This window comes from Trichomycterus rosablanca, chromosome 5 (genome assembly GCF_030014385.1).
Source record: "Trichomycterus rosablanca isolate fTriRos1 chromosome 5, fTriRos1.hap1, whole genome shotgun sequence".
Taxonomy (NCBI): domain Eukaryota; kingdom Metazoa; phylum Chordata; class Actinopteri; order Siluriformes; family Trichomycteridae; genus Trichomycterus; species Trichomycterus rosablanca.
The window spans coordinates 33,183,478-33,198,972 of record NC_085992.1 but is presented as its reverse complement, the minus strand read 5'-3'; the positions used below and the strand labels follow the sequence as shown (position 1 = coordinate 33,198,972).

Sequence of the window (15,495 nt, the reverse complement as noted above, 5' to 3'; positions counted from 1 at the left end):
TATATATATATATAGAGGCAACAAAAGACATACCATGGTAAAATTATTCAAATGTAAAATTTTAAAATTCCATCAAAACAAGTGGAATTGTTACAGACCAATTTGAAAGACCAATCAAATTATTATCAGAGCACTCCACTTTTTTCTTTAAGAGCATTAACTCTTTTATTAATGGAATACATTTCAGACATCTTTACTGTAGTAATCTGGGGTGATGGGATAGCAAGCTTATTAAAAAGTCAAATCAATAACAATAAATAAACAATAAATAAATCAATCAATAAATAACACTAGTACTCATCTTGTGATTTTGAGACTATTTTACCCTAGGAATTTAGAATAATAGGATTGCAAACCAACGTAAAGTAAAATGCAAATCAAATTATTATCAAATCACCCCATCAGACTCTTAAAGAATACTTCTACTTACTGACTTTATGAGTCTCAGACATTTATACTGTACATTTCACTTTACGTTAGTTTGCAATCCTATTATTCTAAATTCCTAAGGTAAAATACTCTCAAATCACAAGCTAGGTACTCGTGTTATTTATGATTGTGGGGTGGCATTTGATAAGATTTTGATTTGACTTTTTAATAAGTTTGCTATCCCATCACCCCAGCTGTAAAAAGATGCTTTATTCTCTTCAATGCTTCGCAACTGTATTACCGTAAAACGGGGTGTGGGCGCACAATAAAACTTGTAGCGCAGACAATCCGTGCGTACGGTTTACTAAACCGAGGGTACGGATTACTAAACCGAGGGTACGGATTACTAAACCGAGGGTACGGATTACTAAACCGAGGGTACGGATTACTAAACCGTGCGTACGGATTTTGTCTTCACATATTTTTTTTCCTTAGTGACCCCTAAGGGGCTCCGTACGATAGACTATATATCGCGATAGAAAATGTTTCAATAACGGTGATATGATTTTTAAACAAATTCGATCGATATGCATTACGTCAGTGCGTGATGACGTACGCCACAGGCACGAAGCCGGTGCTCAGCGTTACCGCTCTGATTACACTCCGCTACAACACGGTGGATATTAGCGACTAAATGAGTTCAACAGCTGTGAGTGAACGAGCATCCACAGTCAGGGGCGGAGCCGGGGGTGGCCGCTTTGCCGGTGTTACTTTTTTGCGGAAGCATTTTTGCTCGCAGGTGTTCTCACAGGGACGCAATTCAACAGCGCACGTCAAGCATGTAGTTCTCCACCAAAACAGTGCAGTAACACATTTAACATAAATGTCAACCACCAACACTATTACAGAAGAAGTACTACTGAATACTAATACTACTGAGTACTAATACCAGTTATTACTACTACTTCTTATTAGTTGTGGCGCTCGACGACGGGATATTCGCGTTCCTGTGTTGCCAGATTGGGCGGTTTTCCTCTAAATTTTCAAAAACAACTTAATAGCATTTAAATAACACTTCTATTGAAAATAGAATATTCAGTTTTGAGAAGCCCCAACATTGTAGAAGGCTAATAAAAGTAAAGTCAATTTTCAATGCTGATTTAGCTTAATAGTGTTGGTCAGAATGTGTCATATTCTTAAAAGAAAATTAAAATTGGTTTTCCATGCATTCACACTAGCATGTTCTGGGGTTCAGATGAGTCTCATCAGTACACACAAGTTTGAAGTCAAATGATGAAGTATTGCAAAGGAATATCTTTAAAATTCTGTTAAGGTTATAGGCTATATTTTAGTTTTTCACAGGGAAAATGAGAAAAAATAAAAAGCTTATTATGCTGGGCTTGATGTAATTCCACATGGCACTCACTGCCATAGGTAAATGAGTGAGTGACCAAAACACTACTGGATCAACAGCCACTAGCCTAGGGTGGCCACATTCATAGTCACAAAAAGGAGGACAATACACCCAAAAGTAGGGCATCATACCAGGAACAGGGGGACATGATACTGCAACACACAGAATGAAACCAGAACCCATATAACAGAGTTTTTGACCAATTTAAGCAAGTTTTTGGCAGTTTTTCTGACATTTGTATTATTCATATCGATATCGGAATTATATTGTATTGACCGAAATTAGGAGTTATATCGTGATATAAATTTTAGCCATATCGTCCAGCCCTACTTCTAATCAATAGTCCAGTACCTTAACCACTGTCCCTACAATATGACATGTACTAACAACAACATTACATTTACAGCATTTAGTGGAAGCGCTTTTCGTTTGAAGCGACTTGCAATTGTGACTGAATACCATACAAGCATTTGAGTTGAGGGTTAAGCATGTTGCTCTGGCTTCAACAGAGGCAATCTGGCAGTGGTGGGGAAGAGAGCTTGAGTGGTGTGATGGTAAAATACACAATACTGGAAACGGAATCCATAAGGATACAGAAGGCGGGTGGCATAACATAAACATTGGGGGGCACATATCAATGTACCCTTAGTGCAGGTCCCAAGCACAGATAAATAAGAGTGTTGTGTCAGGATAGGTATTCAGCATAAAAATTGTGCCAAATCAAATATGTGGACAAATGAGCCGCCATGGCGACCTCTAACGAGAGTGGCCCAAAGGAATCATTCATTTATTGATTCAAGAGCATATTTTCAGCTTCTTCTACCACTCTAAGCCTCATGCTCTCCTGTATACAAGAGGAAGCACCCAAATGAGGAACAAAACTAACACATTTTAACAGTTGGAGGTTCAATATCCTTTATCTTAAATGATCCTTTTTTAGAGAAGAGACAAAAACAACATAATTGGGGCATTTCTTATTTACAATGCAAGTATGACAAAAGTAAGACTGATGCTTTGAATTGTTTAGCATGTGTTTGTGAAAATTAAAGAACTGGCGATCCACAACAACATTAAAAAATGAAATGGTGTTGGATACTTGAAGCTTAAAAACATCATGGTAAAGTCTTTCATGTCAACACAATGCTTTTCTGTTCCAGTAAACAAAAATGTTCGTCTGGTTCGACCGTTATTTGCATGAAGCCTTCGCTCAGTGCTGCTTAATGCTAGTTTTTATGGACGGTTGTAACCAGGAAACGTTTGTTTTTATTCATTTAAAGAGCTAATTCCAATAAGAAAAATTTTAAGAATAGCAGTTTAGAATTGAAAAAATATAGATAAAATCTTATAGAGTAAACAGCTACACAACCACAATCAAAAAAGCTATTTATGGCTTCTAAACTTTAGCCTCACCACTCCAGCATTAAAAATTCTCTAGTGACTAAGGAAACCACCAAAAAAAGACCTTAAAAATCCAGTACATCGCTACTTTATCTATTTCTGCTTAGAACACAAACATACGACATTCACAATGACGCACATTTCAGCACTACTCTAAATGCAGTGGCTGCTTTTACAAACAAATGATTGCTAAAGGGAAAAGGCCCTGAAAGGCAAACAGTAACCTAAATCTAGTTTAATCTATAAGCACTACATGTGACTAGCACTAAACATTAGTGCAGCTCAAATGTCAAACAAGGGCAAATATATCTGATTGAGGTAAGCTGTAAAAATTGGATAAAACAGGTTCTCTCCAGTCATTTTGGGTTCAGCTATTTCCATGAGCAGGTTTGCTAACAGGTGCATAAAATCAAGCACACGGCCTGCAATCTCCATAGACGAACGTCAGCAGTACAACGTCAGTTCATTAACGTTCTGCCAGACCAGAACTGTCCCATCAACTGTATGTAATGTTAGAGTAAGATGAAAACATCTAGGAGCAGCAACAGCTCAGTAACAATGCACTGGGCCAATCACACTGAAGTGTTAACGCCTGCAGCACAATAGTGTGTCCTCAGTTGACGTTTAAAAGAAACCTCTTGAACTTAATGACTCAGCAGTTGCATATACGGCTAGGATCACCATGACTGTAACAATTAATGTTTACGCCAGTTTACTGAACGGCTTTAATATTTAACCTATGTGGCATTTTCAATGCTTGAGTTAAACATCTATTTGTAAACATGTTTTCCTCATCATCTGACTGTATATCATATTGCCAAGACCTAAACATTGCGGAAGGAGGAAAATCTTAATGCGAGCCACGACTGTTGCAAACAACAATCACGATGCAGTAACAATCCACATATGCAAGGACACGATTCCTCTATAGACAGTCGAGAAAGAAGCTTTCAGAGCAGTAATTAAAACATTGGATATGGATTCCAGAGATGTATAAAGTCGTCCACCTGTGGTCAAGTTGTACAGTGGAGATTGCAAACGTCATTTAATTGTTAAAGGGAGAGCTAAGGGTAATTGTACAATACTTAAATATTAACTCTTTCACGCGAACTGATACCATCATATATTGTGTCATTTTTTGGGGTCAAGCAAAGCTTACAGTACTCAAAACCATCATTATATACGTGGTAAAATTAAAACCTTTTCTCCCACTTTAGCGCATCCAATTTCTGCCCATCAATCATCCTCTCACTAATGCTGGTCCCTGCTCCTGATTGGGGAGGATGAGGCTGCTCCACGCCCCCTCCGACATTTGCACAGGAATCGAACATCTTATCACCTACACTTGACGAGTGCAGTGCAGTACAGCGCTGTGTACGGAGAGCCACACCCTCTACCGCACTCCTTTCCCATCTCCCTGCAGGCGCCACCAACCAGCCCGCAAAGGTCGTAATCGCACTAGTCTGAGAGAGAGTCCCCATCCGGCTTAATCCCGCCCCTATCTGAACAACAGGCCAATCGTTGTTCATGCAAAAACACAGCATGGGTGACCTGCATGTGGGAAGGTATCACAGATGCTGAAGCGTATATTCGGATTTTAGAGAGACATGCACTGCCATCAAGGTATTTTTTTTAGTAAGATGATGCCAGGTCTCATTCTGTATGAACTACAACAGCCTGGCTTTATAGACACAAAGTGTGTCTTTCACATTGACCTATTGAAAATGTATGGAGCATGATGAATAGGAAAATCAGTGTTGAACACAGACTGCTGAGCTAAGTCTTGTATATACAGCATACACAGTACACACATGCACACTCCCAAATCATACATCAATACAGTCTGGCTTTAAGAATACAGTGAGACATTCCTCATAGTAGCACAAGGAATTACATAGCACACAGGGTGTGTTGTAGCTCTGGTCACACGCAAACTATCGATCAATCATTCATTTAAAGTGACTGTACAGCAAGTTAACCATTAATTCTGATTCAGCACAAAGCCTGTCATGTACTTTCACTGTTAGCAGACATGAAATAACATTATGTTATTTAAAACAAGCCAGGCACTATGTCTGAACAGTTTAGCAAACTGAATATGTTGTGAACACTAAAATAAACTTCTGCTGAAGCTTAGCAAACTCTCACATGCATACCTGTTACTTATTCAGGAGTGAAATGCCAAGTGATACATGCTAGGAATGCGATACATCATGACAAACAAGATATTGTTATACCTGACTGGGTAAAAATGAGACCAGCAAGACTAGTCTTCTTAAGAAACTGTGTTTGTGTATGGCACACTATGCCACATGAGACCTGTGGAGCAAGTGTCTTTACCACACAATTATAGCACATCGCCACCCACACATTCCGTGTGTACGTTCTTGTTAAACATCTCATTTTGAAGCATTAATATGGAGTGGGTCCTTTGCGAAGACCTTTCCTCACATTTCTGGTCATGTCTGCAACCAGCTGTAGTAACAATGTGTGCCACAAAAGCATATATCCATATCAGTCTTAAAGGTCCTCCATGCAGTATTTGTTTTTCTTTTACATCCAAAGTTGCACATTGTAAACAATGCTCTGTAACTCTCTAGAATTCGTCTAAACGTAAAAGAAAATGTGTAACATTCTTCTTGTTTACTTAATAAAGTGGCTTTATTTACGCATTTCTTTACCTGTCATTTTTCTTATTTTCTAGACGTTCATCAGTGGTCACAGGATGCTGCCCATGGGGCGCTGTTGGCTGGATATTTTTGGTTGGTAGACAATTCTCAGTCCAGCAGTGACAGTGAGGTGTTTTAAAAACTCCAGCAGGGCTGCTGTGTCTGATCCACTCATACCAGCAAAACACAAACTAACACACCACCACCATGTCAGTGTCACTGCAGTGCTGAGAATGATCCACCACCCAAATAATACCTACTCTGTAGTGATCCTGGGAGAGTCCTGACCATTGAAGAACAGCATAAAAGGGGGCTAACAAAGCATGCAGAGAAACAGATGGACTACATTCAGTAACTGTAGAACTACAAAGTGATTCTATATGGTAAGTGGAGCTGATAAAATGGACAGTGAGTGTAGAAACAAGAAGGTGGTTTTAATGTTATGGTTGATCGGTGTATTGTCAAGAGCTAAACATTGCGAAAGGAAGAAAAATCTTAATGCTCAGCATACAATTGTCTCCTCATTTCACTTATCTGGTAACTTCTGCACTGTAACTGTATTCTATGTATATAATCTCTATCTTGCACTTCTGGTTAGATGCTACAGCATTTCGTTGGCTTTGTACTTGCTTACTCTGCACAATGACAATAAAGTTGAATCTAATCTAATCTAATCTAATCTAACAATGACCCCTAAGCACACACAAGGTTTAATAATGGAATGTGATTGTTAAGTTTGGTCTAAAATAAATTAATAAATAAAAAAAAAATGAAAAGAAAATAATAAAAAGTACTAAGACAGACCTGACCAGAACTTCGTCCCTATCCCATTCAACACTACTAAAACAAATATTGGCTACATTTCAGGTCAGGTCTGCAACCAGCTGTAGTAACAATGTGTGCCACAAAAGCATATATCCATATCAGTCTTAAAGGTGCTCCATGCAGTATTTGTTTTTCTTTTACATCCAAAGTTGCACATTGTAAACATACCATAAATAATCTGTAACTCTCTAAACTTAAAGAATTCGCCTAAACGTAAAAGAAAATGTGTAACATTCTTCTTGTTTACTTAATAAAGTGGCTTTATTTACACATTTGTTTACCTGTCATATAAGTCACACAGCCGCAAGTTGACTTGCCGGTCAGATTTTCTTCGTCTCTGATCTTCCCACAAATCTTTTATTGCAGTAAAAGCCATTACCGTTACAATGGGTATAATTCCAATCTCTGGCTGGAACGCGTTCACAATAGGGACAAAATTAAGCAAAGCCAGAAAAACAAAATAAACATTGGCAAAACGATGAAGTTGCTCGAACAGGTTCTTGGGAATAAAGGAGAGAAATGTATACTTATTTGTCCTGATTTTATTCCCTAAGTATGTCCTTGCCAGGACCTGGAACTCCTCACTGTAAATCCAGTTCGGAATGACCACCCTCCTCTTCATCACCGGCTTGGATCTCTTCATGGTAGATTCCTTTGTTTTGTCATGCAAAAAATAAAATAAAAAATATATATCTATAAAGCTACTTTAAACATGTAGCTTTTGGTCCGCATGTCAGGTTTGTCCGTCTTCATTTCTACAAGTGTGCTCGTCTGTGCTTAGAGCGGTCACACACAAGACTGTTCCTCATTCAGGAAATCATTCAGTCATAAAAAACAGGTGGTGACACCCTGATTAGACGTGTACACGGCATGCTTGCTAATAGCAACGAGGAAGTAATTCATCATGACGTGAAACAATTTCACCTCTCACCTGAGTTATCAGGGTAAGCACTGGTTTTCTCCCATTATATATACACACACACAAAAATACAACTATGCACACAATTATGAACCTCAAGTTCATGTATTAACAACATGACTCCAAACCAGGTCCGTTTGTTCCCACTTAAATATCATTCTAATTGACAGTTTTGCAAATCTGTACAGTATTATTAAGCACACTTGTCACCTAGAAACACTGGCCTTCAAAATGCAACACGCTGATTACCAACCAGTCTCATGTTGCAACTTTGCAAACTTTACTGGAAGAACACTTCAATCATTTGTCAGAGCATAAAAGAGTTTTGGAATCTTTGCTCCTTCACAGTCAGAGCTGCGTTCAAATGAAACACGATATACCTGTTTCTTCCTCGACTGGTGTTGTTTTTAGATGAGATTTTTCGTTCTGGTCCACGACTGGTTCGCCAACAACTCACATTTTGCAATGCTGTACCTTTCACCATATACTTATTTCTTTTTTTTTTTCTTAATTTTTTTTTCAGCATGGTGGTAGAAAGTGTATGAACACAGACCCCACAAACATGTGGCACTACTCCAGACTGAAGAAGGAATGTGATGACATCTACGCAAGAAGTATTACAAACATTCAAAAAAGGGTAGGTCAGCTATTGAGTCAATGAATGAATGACGTTAATCAACATTGTTTACGACTAACCAGAAAAATTCATTTATGCTCAGATATTTAGACTTCTGTCTTTATACTAAAAAATATGAAAAAAGTAATTATAATGTTTATTTTCTTAATAAGGATTTTAACGTCATGTTTTACACTTTTTGGTTACATTCATGACAGGAACAGTAGTCACATTACACAAGATTTATCAGTTCACAAGGTTATATCAAACATATTCATGGACAATTTAGTATCTCCAATTCACCTCACTTGCATGTCTTTGGACTGTGGTAGGAAACCGGAGCTCCCGGAAGAAACCCACGCAGACACAGGGAGAACATGCAAACTCCACACAGAAAGGACCTGGACCGCACCACCTGGGGATCGAAACCAGGTCCATTTTGCAGTGAGGCGACAGTGCTACCCACTTAGCCACCATGAAAAAGCATTTATAAGCTTAACAAATGTCTGTTTAAGAAATTGGGCAAACATGTACAGTGTATCACAAAAGTGAGTACACCCCTCACATTTCTGCAAATATTTTATTATATCTTTTCATGGGACAACACTATAGAAATAAAACTTGGATATAATTTAGAGTAGTCAGTGTACAACTTGTATAGCAGTGTAGATTTACTGTCTTCTGAAAATAACTCAACACACAGCCATTAATGTCTAAATGGCTGGCAACATAAGTGAGTACACCCCACAGTGAACATGTCCAAATTGTGCCCAAAGTGTCAATATTTTGTGTGACCACCATTATTATCCAGCACTGCCTTAACCCTCCTGGGCATGGAATTCACCAGAGCTGCACAGGTTGCTACTGGAATCCTCTTCCACTCCTCCATGATGACATCACGGAGCTGGTGGATGTTAGACACCTTGAACTCCTCCACCTTCCACTTGAGGATGCGCCACAGGTGCTCAATTGGATTTAGTCCATCACCTTTACCTTCAGCTTCCTCAGCAAGGCAGTTGTCATCTTGGAGGTTGTGTTTGGGGTCGTTATCCTGTTGGAAAACTGCCATGAGGCCCAGTTTTCGAAGGGAGGGGATCATGCTCTGTTTCAGAATGTCACAGTACATGTTGGAATTCATGTTTCCCTCAATGAACCGCAGCTCCCCAGTGCCAGCAACACTCATACAGCCCAAGACCATGATGCTACCACCATCATGCTTGACTGTAGGCAAGATACAGTTGTCTTGGTACTTCTCACCAGGGCGCCGCCACACATGCTGGACACCATCTGAGCCAAACAAGTTTATCTTGGTCTCGTCAGACCACAGGGCATTCCAGTAATCCATGTTCTTGGACTGCTTGTTTTCAGCAAACTGTTTGCTGGCTTTCTTGTGCGTCAGCTTCCTTCTGGGATGACGACCATGCAGACCGAGTTGATGCAGTGTGCGGCGTATGGTCTGAGCACTGACAGGCTGACCTCCCACGTCTTCAACCTCTGCAGCAATGCTGGCAGCACTCATGTGTCTATTTTTTAAAGCCAACCTCTGGATATGACGCCGAACACGTGGACTCAACTTCTTTGGTCGACCCTGGCGAAGCCTGTTCCAAGTGGAACCTGTCCTGGAAAACCGCTGTATGACCTTGGCCACCATGCTGTAGCTCAGTTTCAGGGTGTTAGCAATCTTCTTATAGCCCAGGCCATCTTTGTGGAGAGCAACAATTCTATTTCTCACATCCTCAGAGAGTTCTTTGCCATGAGGTGCCATGTTGAATATCCAGTGGCCAGTATGAGAGAATTGTACCCAAAACACCAAATTTAACAGCCCTGCTCCCCATTTACACCTGGGACCTTGACACATGACACCAGGGAGGGACAACGACACATTTGGGCACAATTTGGACATGTTCACTGTGGGGTGTACTCACTTATGTTGCCAGCTATTTAGACATTAATGGCTGTGTGTTGAGTTATTTTCAGAAGACAGTAAATCTACACTGCTATACAAGCTGTACACTGACTACTCTAAGTTATATCCAAGTTTCATGTCTATAGTGTTGTCCCATGAAAAGATATAATGAAATATTTGCAGAAATGTGAGGGGTGTACTCACTTTTGTGATACACTGTATTTAAACATTACCAACTAATAAACTTAGCATTTGCTAACGCAGACATTGTTTGCAATTTTAGCCATATGTGTGCAAAATCTCACTGTGCTTACATTTTAACCAATTTTCTTTCCTTCTTCAAGGTTTTTCTGGGTTATTTTTGATCAACTTGCAATACCAAAACCCTAAATATTTATATAAATAAGATTTAAATTAGGAAAATGATGGGTTATTTGAGTTGTATTTTTCCTTATCTAACAAATGTTCTCATTTGCTTAAATGCTGTCACAAATCCAGCTCCCAGAGCTCATGTTTCATGTGCATGTGCCACGTCCCTGTCTCCTGGTGCACATGGTTGGGGTGGTTTTGTTTATAGTTTCAAGCTGACATCAGAGTCAGTGATCCACAGCTGAACCTCATTGCAGGTTGAATGCTTAGGCTATGTAAAGACTGTGCCATGGATCAGTGGTGGCTATTTTGATGGTCACTTTGTTTGGAATCTTGCTCTGAGAATCATGTTTTGTAGTTCATGTATATTGCTTAGTACAGAGCCCCTTAGGGGTCACTAACGAGAAAAAATATGTGAAAAATATGTGTACCCATGGTTTAGTAATCCGTACTCTCAGTTTCTAAAATGTACCCACAGATTTGTAAAGTGTACCCACAATTTAGCAAACTGTACCCACAGATTTGTAAACTGTACCCACGGATTTGTAAAGTGTACCCACAATTTAGCAAACTGTACCCACAGATTTGTAAACTGTACCCACAGATTTGTAAAGTGTACCCACAATTTAGCAAACTGTACCCACAGATTTGTAAACTGTACCCACAGATTTGTAAAGTGTACCCACAATTTAGCAAACTGTACCCACAGATTTGTAAACTGTACCCACAGATTTGTAAAGTGTACCCACAATTTAGCAAACTGTACCCACAGATTTGTAAACTGTACCCACAGATTTGTAAAGTGTACCCACAATTTAGCAAACTGTACCCACAGATTTGTAAACTGTACCCACAGATTTGTAAAGTGTACCCACAATTTAGCAAACTGTACCCACAGATTTGTAAACTGTACCCATAATTTAGCAAACTGTACCCACAGATTTGTAAACTGTACCCATAATTTAGCAAACTGTACCCACAGATTTGTAAACTGTACCCACAGATTTGTAGTGTACCCACAATTTAGCAAACTGTACCCACAGATTTGTAAACTGTACCCACAGATTTGTAAAGTGTACCCACAATTTAGCAAACTGTACCCACAGATTTGTAAACTGTACCTACAGATTTGTAGTGTACCCACAATTTAGCAAACTGTACCCACAGATTTGTAAACTGTACCCACAGTTTAGTAATCCGTACTCTCAAGTTAGGAAACTGTACCCACTGATTTGTAAAGTGTACCCACAATTTAGCAATTTTGCTCACAGTTTTGTAAATCATAGTCTCAGATTTAAAATCCATGACCTTCATAAACAGCTGGTTCTTCTAAGATTTCAGTGCATCTGTGGCCACATACGTACGTATAATACCCTAATATTTAATTATACATGTATCATTGCTTACACGTTTATTACATATAACGTTAGTCCGCTATAACCACCACGCAACAGTTTACAAATCCGTGGGTAGAGTTTTGCTAAATTGTGGGTTAACTTTACAAATCTGTGGGTACAGTTTATAAACTGAGAGTATGGATTACTAAAGCATGGGTACAGATTTTCCTTTTCACATATTTTTTCTCGTTAGTGACCCCTAAGGTGCTCCGTTTCTTAGAAATCTTGCTTAGTGAATCTGATCTTGCATTCTAGTTTGTGTATCTTGCTTAGAAATCTTGTTTAGAGACTCATGTCTTGTGTTGTCTAGTTCATGTTTAGTTTTAGCATCTAGCTCATATTGAGCATTAGCATTGTGTTAGCTTGCAGGGTGTATAAAATGCATTTTTAGCATCAGGCAAGCTCAAGGAAGTGTTTTAAGCACAGATCTGTATTGTTTTAGTGTTTGTAAATACCTGTTACTTTGTTATAGTTACATTGTACAATGCATTTTCAGCATCACACAAGCTTAAAAAACCTTTCCAAGTTTCATGTGTGTTTAGATTAGCATTTAGCATAGCATGTGTTTATGTGTCTTGTCCAGTGTTATAAATAAACTTTATGTAACTCCGTGTGTGTGTGTGTGTGTGTCCTCCCTCGTCTCCCGTCATGAGCCCTTTGTTACAAATGCTCTTGTGCACATTTTGAATATGCATCTGTGGTTCTTTTTCAGCAGCAGAGAACTGTGGTACACTGCTTATTCACTTTATTTAATTAGTGCTCCTGCTGTTTTCTGGTCCTTCTGCAACTCTATGAGCAACTACTGACCTCTCCTTTAATTTCCTTTATTAGAAGTCTGAAAAAAAAAGTTGAGCATCAAATCTGTGTAGCGCATCTGTTTGGGGACCTTTTGTGGCGATGTTAATTTACCACTTGCAATTTTTTTGACCAATTATACTGACAGGGATGTTTGCTATGGCTCTGTATATTTCTTTCTTTAAATATTGCATAATAATTCAATTCTAAAACTTTACTTTTATGCTACCTTTGCATAAACCTATCAGCCATAACATTAAAACCACCTCCTTGTTGCTACACTCACTGTCCATTTTATCAGCTCCACTTACCATATAGAAGCACTTTGTAGTTCTACAATTACTGACTGTAGTCCATCTGTTTCTCTGCATGCTTGGTTAACCCCCTTTTACCCTGTTCTTCAATGGTCAGGACCCTCCCAGAACCACCACAGAGCAGGTATTATTTGGGTGGTGGTGTGTTAGTGTGTGTTGTGCTGGTATGAGTGGATCAGACACAGCAGCGCTGCTGGAGTTTTTAAATACCGTGTCCACTCACTGTCCACTCTATTAGACACTCTTACCTAGTTGGTCCACCTTGTAGATGTAAAGTTAGAGATGATCGGTCATCTATTGCTGCTGTTTGAGTTGGTCATCTTCTAGATCTTCAGCAGTGGTCACAAGACGCTGCCCACGGGGCGCTGTCGGCTGGATATTTTTGGTTGGTGGACTATTCTCAGTCCAGCAGTGACAGTGAGGTGTTTAAAAACTCCATCAGTGCTGCTGTGTCTTATCCACTCATACCAGCACAACACACACTAACATACCACCACCATGTCAGTGTCACTGCAGTGCTGAGAATGATCCACCACCCAAATAATACCTACTCTGTAATGGTCCTGACCATTGAAGAACAGGGTAAAAGCAGGCTAAAAAAGTATGCAGAGAAACAGATGGACTACAGTCAGTAATTGTAGAACTACAAAGTGCTTCTATATGGTAAGTGGAGCTGATAAAATGGACAGTGAGTGTAGAAACAAGGAGGAGGTTCTAACGTTATGGCTGATCAGTGTATATGCACTAAAAGTAAAATTAATGACAAAACAAAATTGGATAAATACATAATGCTGGCCTAAAATGCAGAATTATAATCAGATCTTATTTTACAGTGCTGTGAAAAAGTATTTACCCCCTTCCAAATGTCTACTATTTTTGCATGTGACCTACTTCGATTTTCCAGTCATCAAACTACTTTTACTAAATTAGACAATGATAATCAGAGTAAACACAAAATGCTTTTTACAATGACACTTTCATTTATTCAAAAGAAAAATGCTGTTTAGCCCTATCTGGCCCTATGTGAAAGGGTAATTACCCTCTTCGCTACTAAATCAACCAGTTAACCAAATTCCATTGACAACTGGGTTCCATTGCCACTAGCCACACCCGGGCATGCTTACTGCCAGACCTGTTTATTCTAAACATCAATTAAAAAGAACCTGTCTGGCAATGTGCAGCAGGCTAGAAAGTCTAAAAAAGCAGCACATGATGCTACGTTCTAAACAGATTCAAATACAGATGCAAAACAAAGTCAATGAAAACCACCAGTCTGGAAAGGATTACAAAGCCATTGCTAAGGATCTGGGTCTCCAGGAAACATAAATAACAGCCATCATTTACAAATGAAGAACATTTGGAAAAGTAATTAATTCTCCTAGGAGTGGCCAGCTAAACAAAATTTCTTCAAGAACACAGGTCACTAAAGAACTCACATGAACAACAAGAACTGCAGGACTCACTTGCCTTAGTTGGGATCAGTGTACACAATTCTACAATAACAAAGACACTGGGCAAAATCACATCCATGAGAGAGCTGCTTGGCAGAAACCACTGCTGACAAAAAAGAACACAAAGGCTTGTCTCACATTTGCTAACAAACATCTACATGACCCTCAAGAATTCTGGGACACTGTTCTGTGGACCGATGAGTCAAAGGAGGAACATTTTGGAAGACATGGGTCCTGTTAAATCTGGCATAAAGCTAACACTGTGTTCTACCATAAGAACATCACACCAATAGTCAAACATGGAGGTGCTACTGTGATGGTCTGGGGCTGCTTTGCTTCTGCAGGACCTGGATGACTTGTCATAACTGATGGAACCATGATTTCGGCTCTTGTCTGTTTGTAGCATAAAACTCAAAAGCAGTAGGGTTATGTGGCAGGACAACAAATTGGAGAGGTTGAGTAAAAGTCCCAATGAGATGCTGTGGCAAGACATTAAATGGCCAGTTCATGCTTGAAAGCCCTCCAATGTGGCCAAGTTAAAAGAATTTTGCATTTTGATTGCAGTTCTTACTGCCAAGGGTGGCACAATCAGTTTTTAGGTTCAGGTTAGGAAGCTGCTTATGCTTTTTGAACACCTTGTGGTGGATAGCTATGGAACTGTCATGACTAAAACTTACTGTAAGGATATCCATGTCTAATTGTATTCGGATCTTTGCTAAAGCTTTGATATTGATATAATGACTAAACATTGTTTATTTTGGGTGGCACAGTGGCTTGATGGGTATCACCCATCAGCAAAAAGGTCCTGTGTTCGATTCCCAGATGGACTGGTCCAGGTCCTTTCTGCGTGCAAATTTTTCCATCGTCTGTGTGGGTTTCCTGTGCTCCGGTTTTCTCCCACAGTCCAAAGACATGCAGTCAGGTTAAATGGAGCTACTAAACTTGCCCTCAGTGTAAATGTGTGAGTGTGTTTGCCCTGTAATGGACTGGTGACCCGTCAATGGTGTTTCCTATTTTTGCCCAGTCAGTCGGACCCATCATAACCCTGAATAG

At 39.4% G+C, this 15,495-nt stretch overlaps 1 protein-coding gene across 1 annotated transcript in view; it reads right to left on the bottom strand.

Annotated features, from left to right (window-relative positions):
- The window catches only part of LOC134315272 (phospholipid-transporting ATPase VD-like), a 52,619-nt gene extending 45,301 nt beyond the window's left edge, over positions 1-7,318 (bottom strand). Inside the window, exon 1 of the mRNA XM_062996358.1 lies at positions 6,957-7,318. Coding sequence (XP_062852428.1) covers positions 6,957-7,318 — 362 coding nt within the window. The remainder of the gene's footprint in view (positions 1-6,956) is intronic.
- Positions 7,319-15,495: the final 8,177 nt, after the last annotated feature.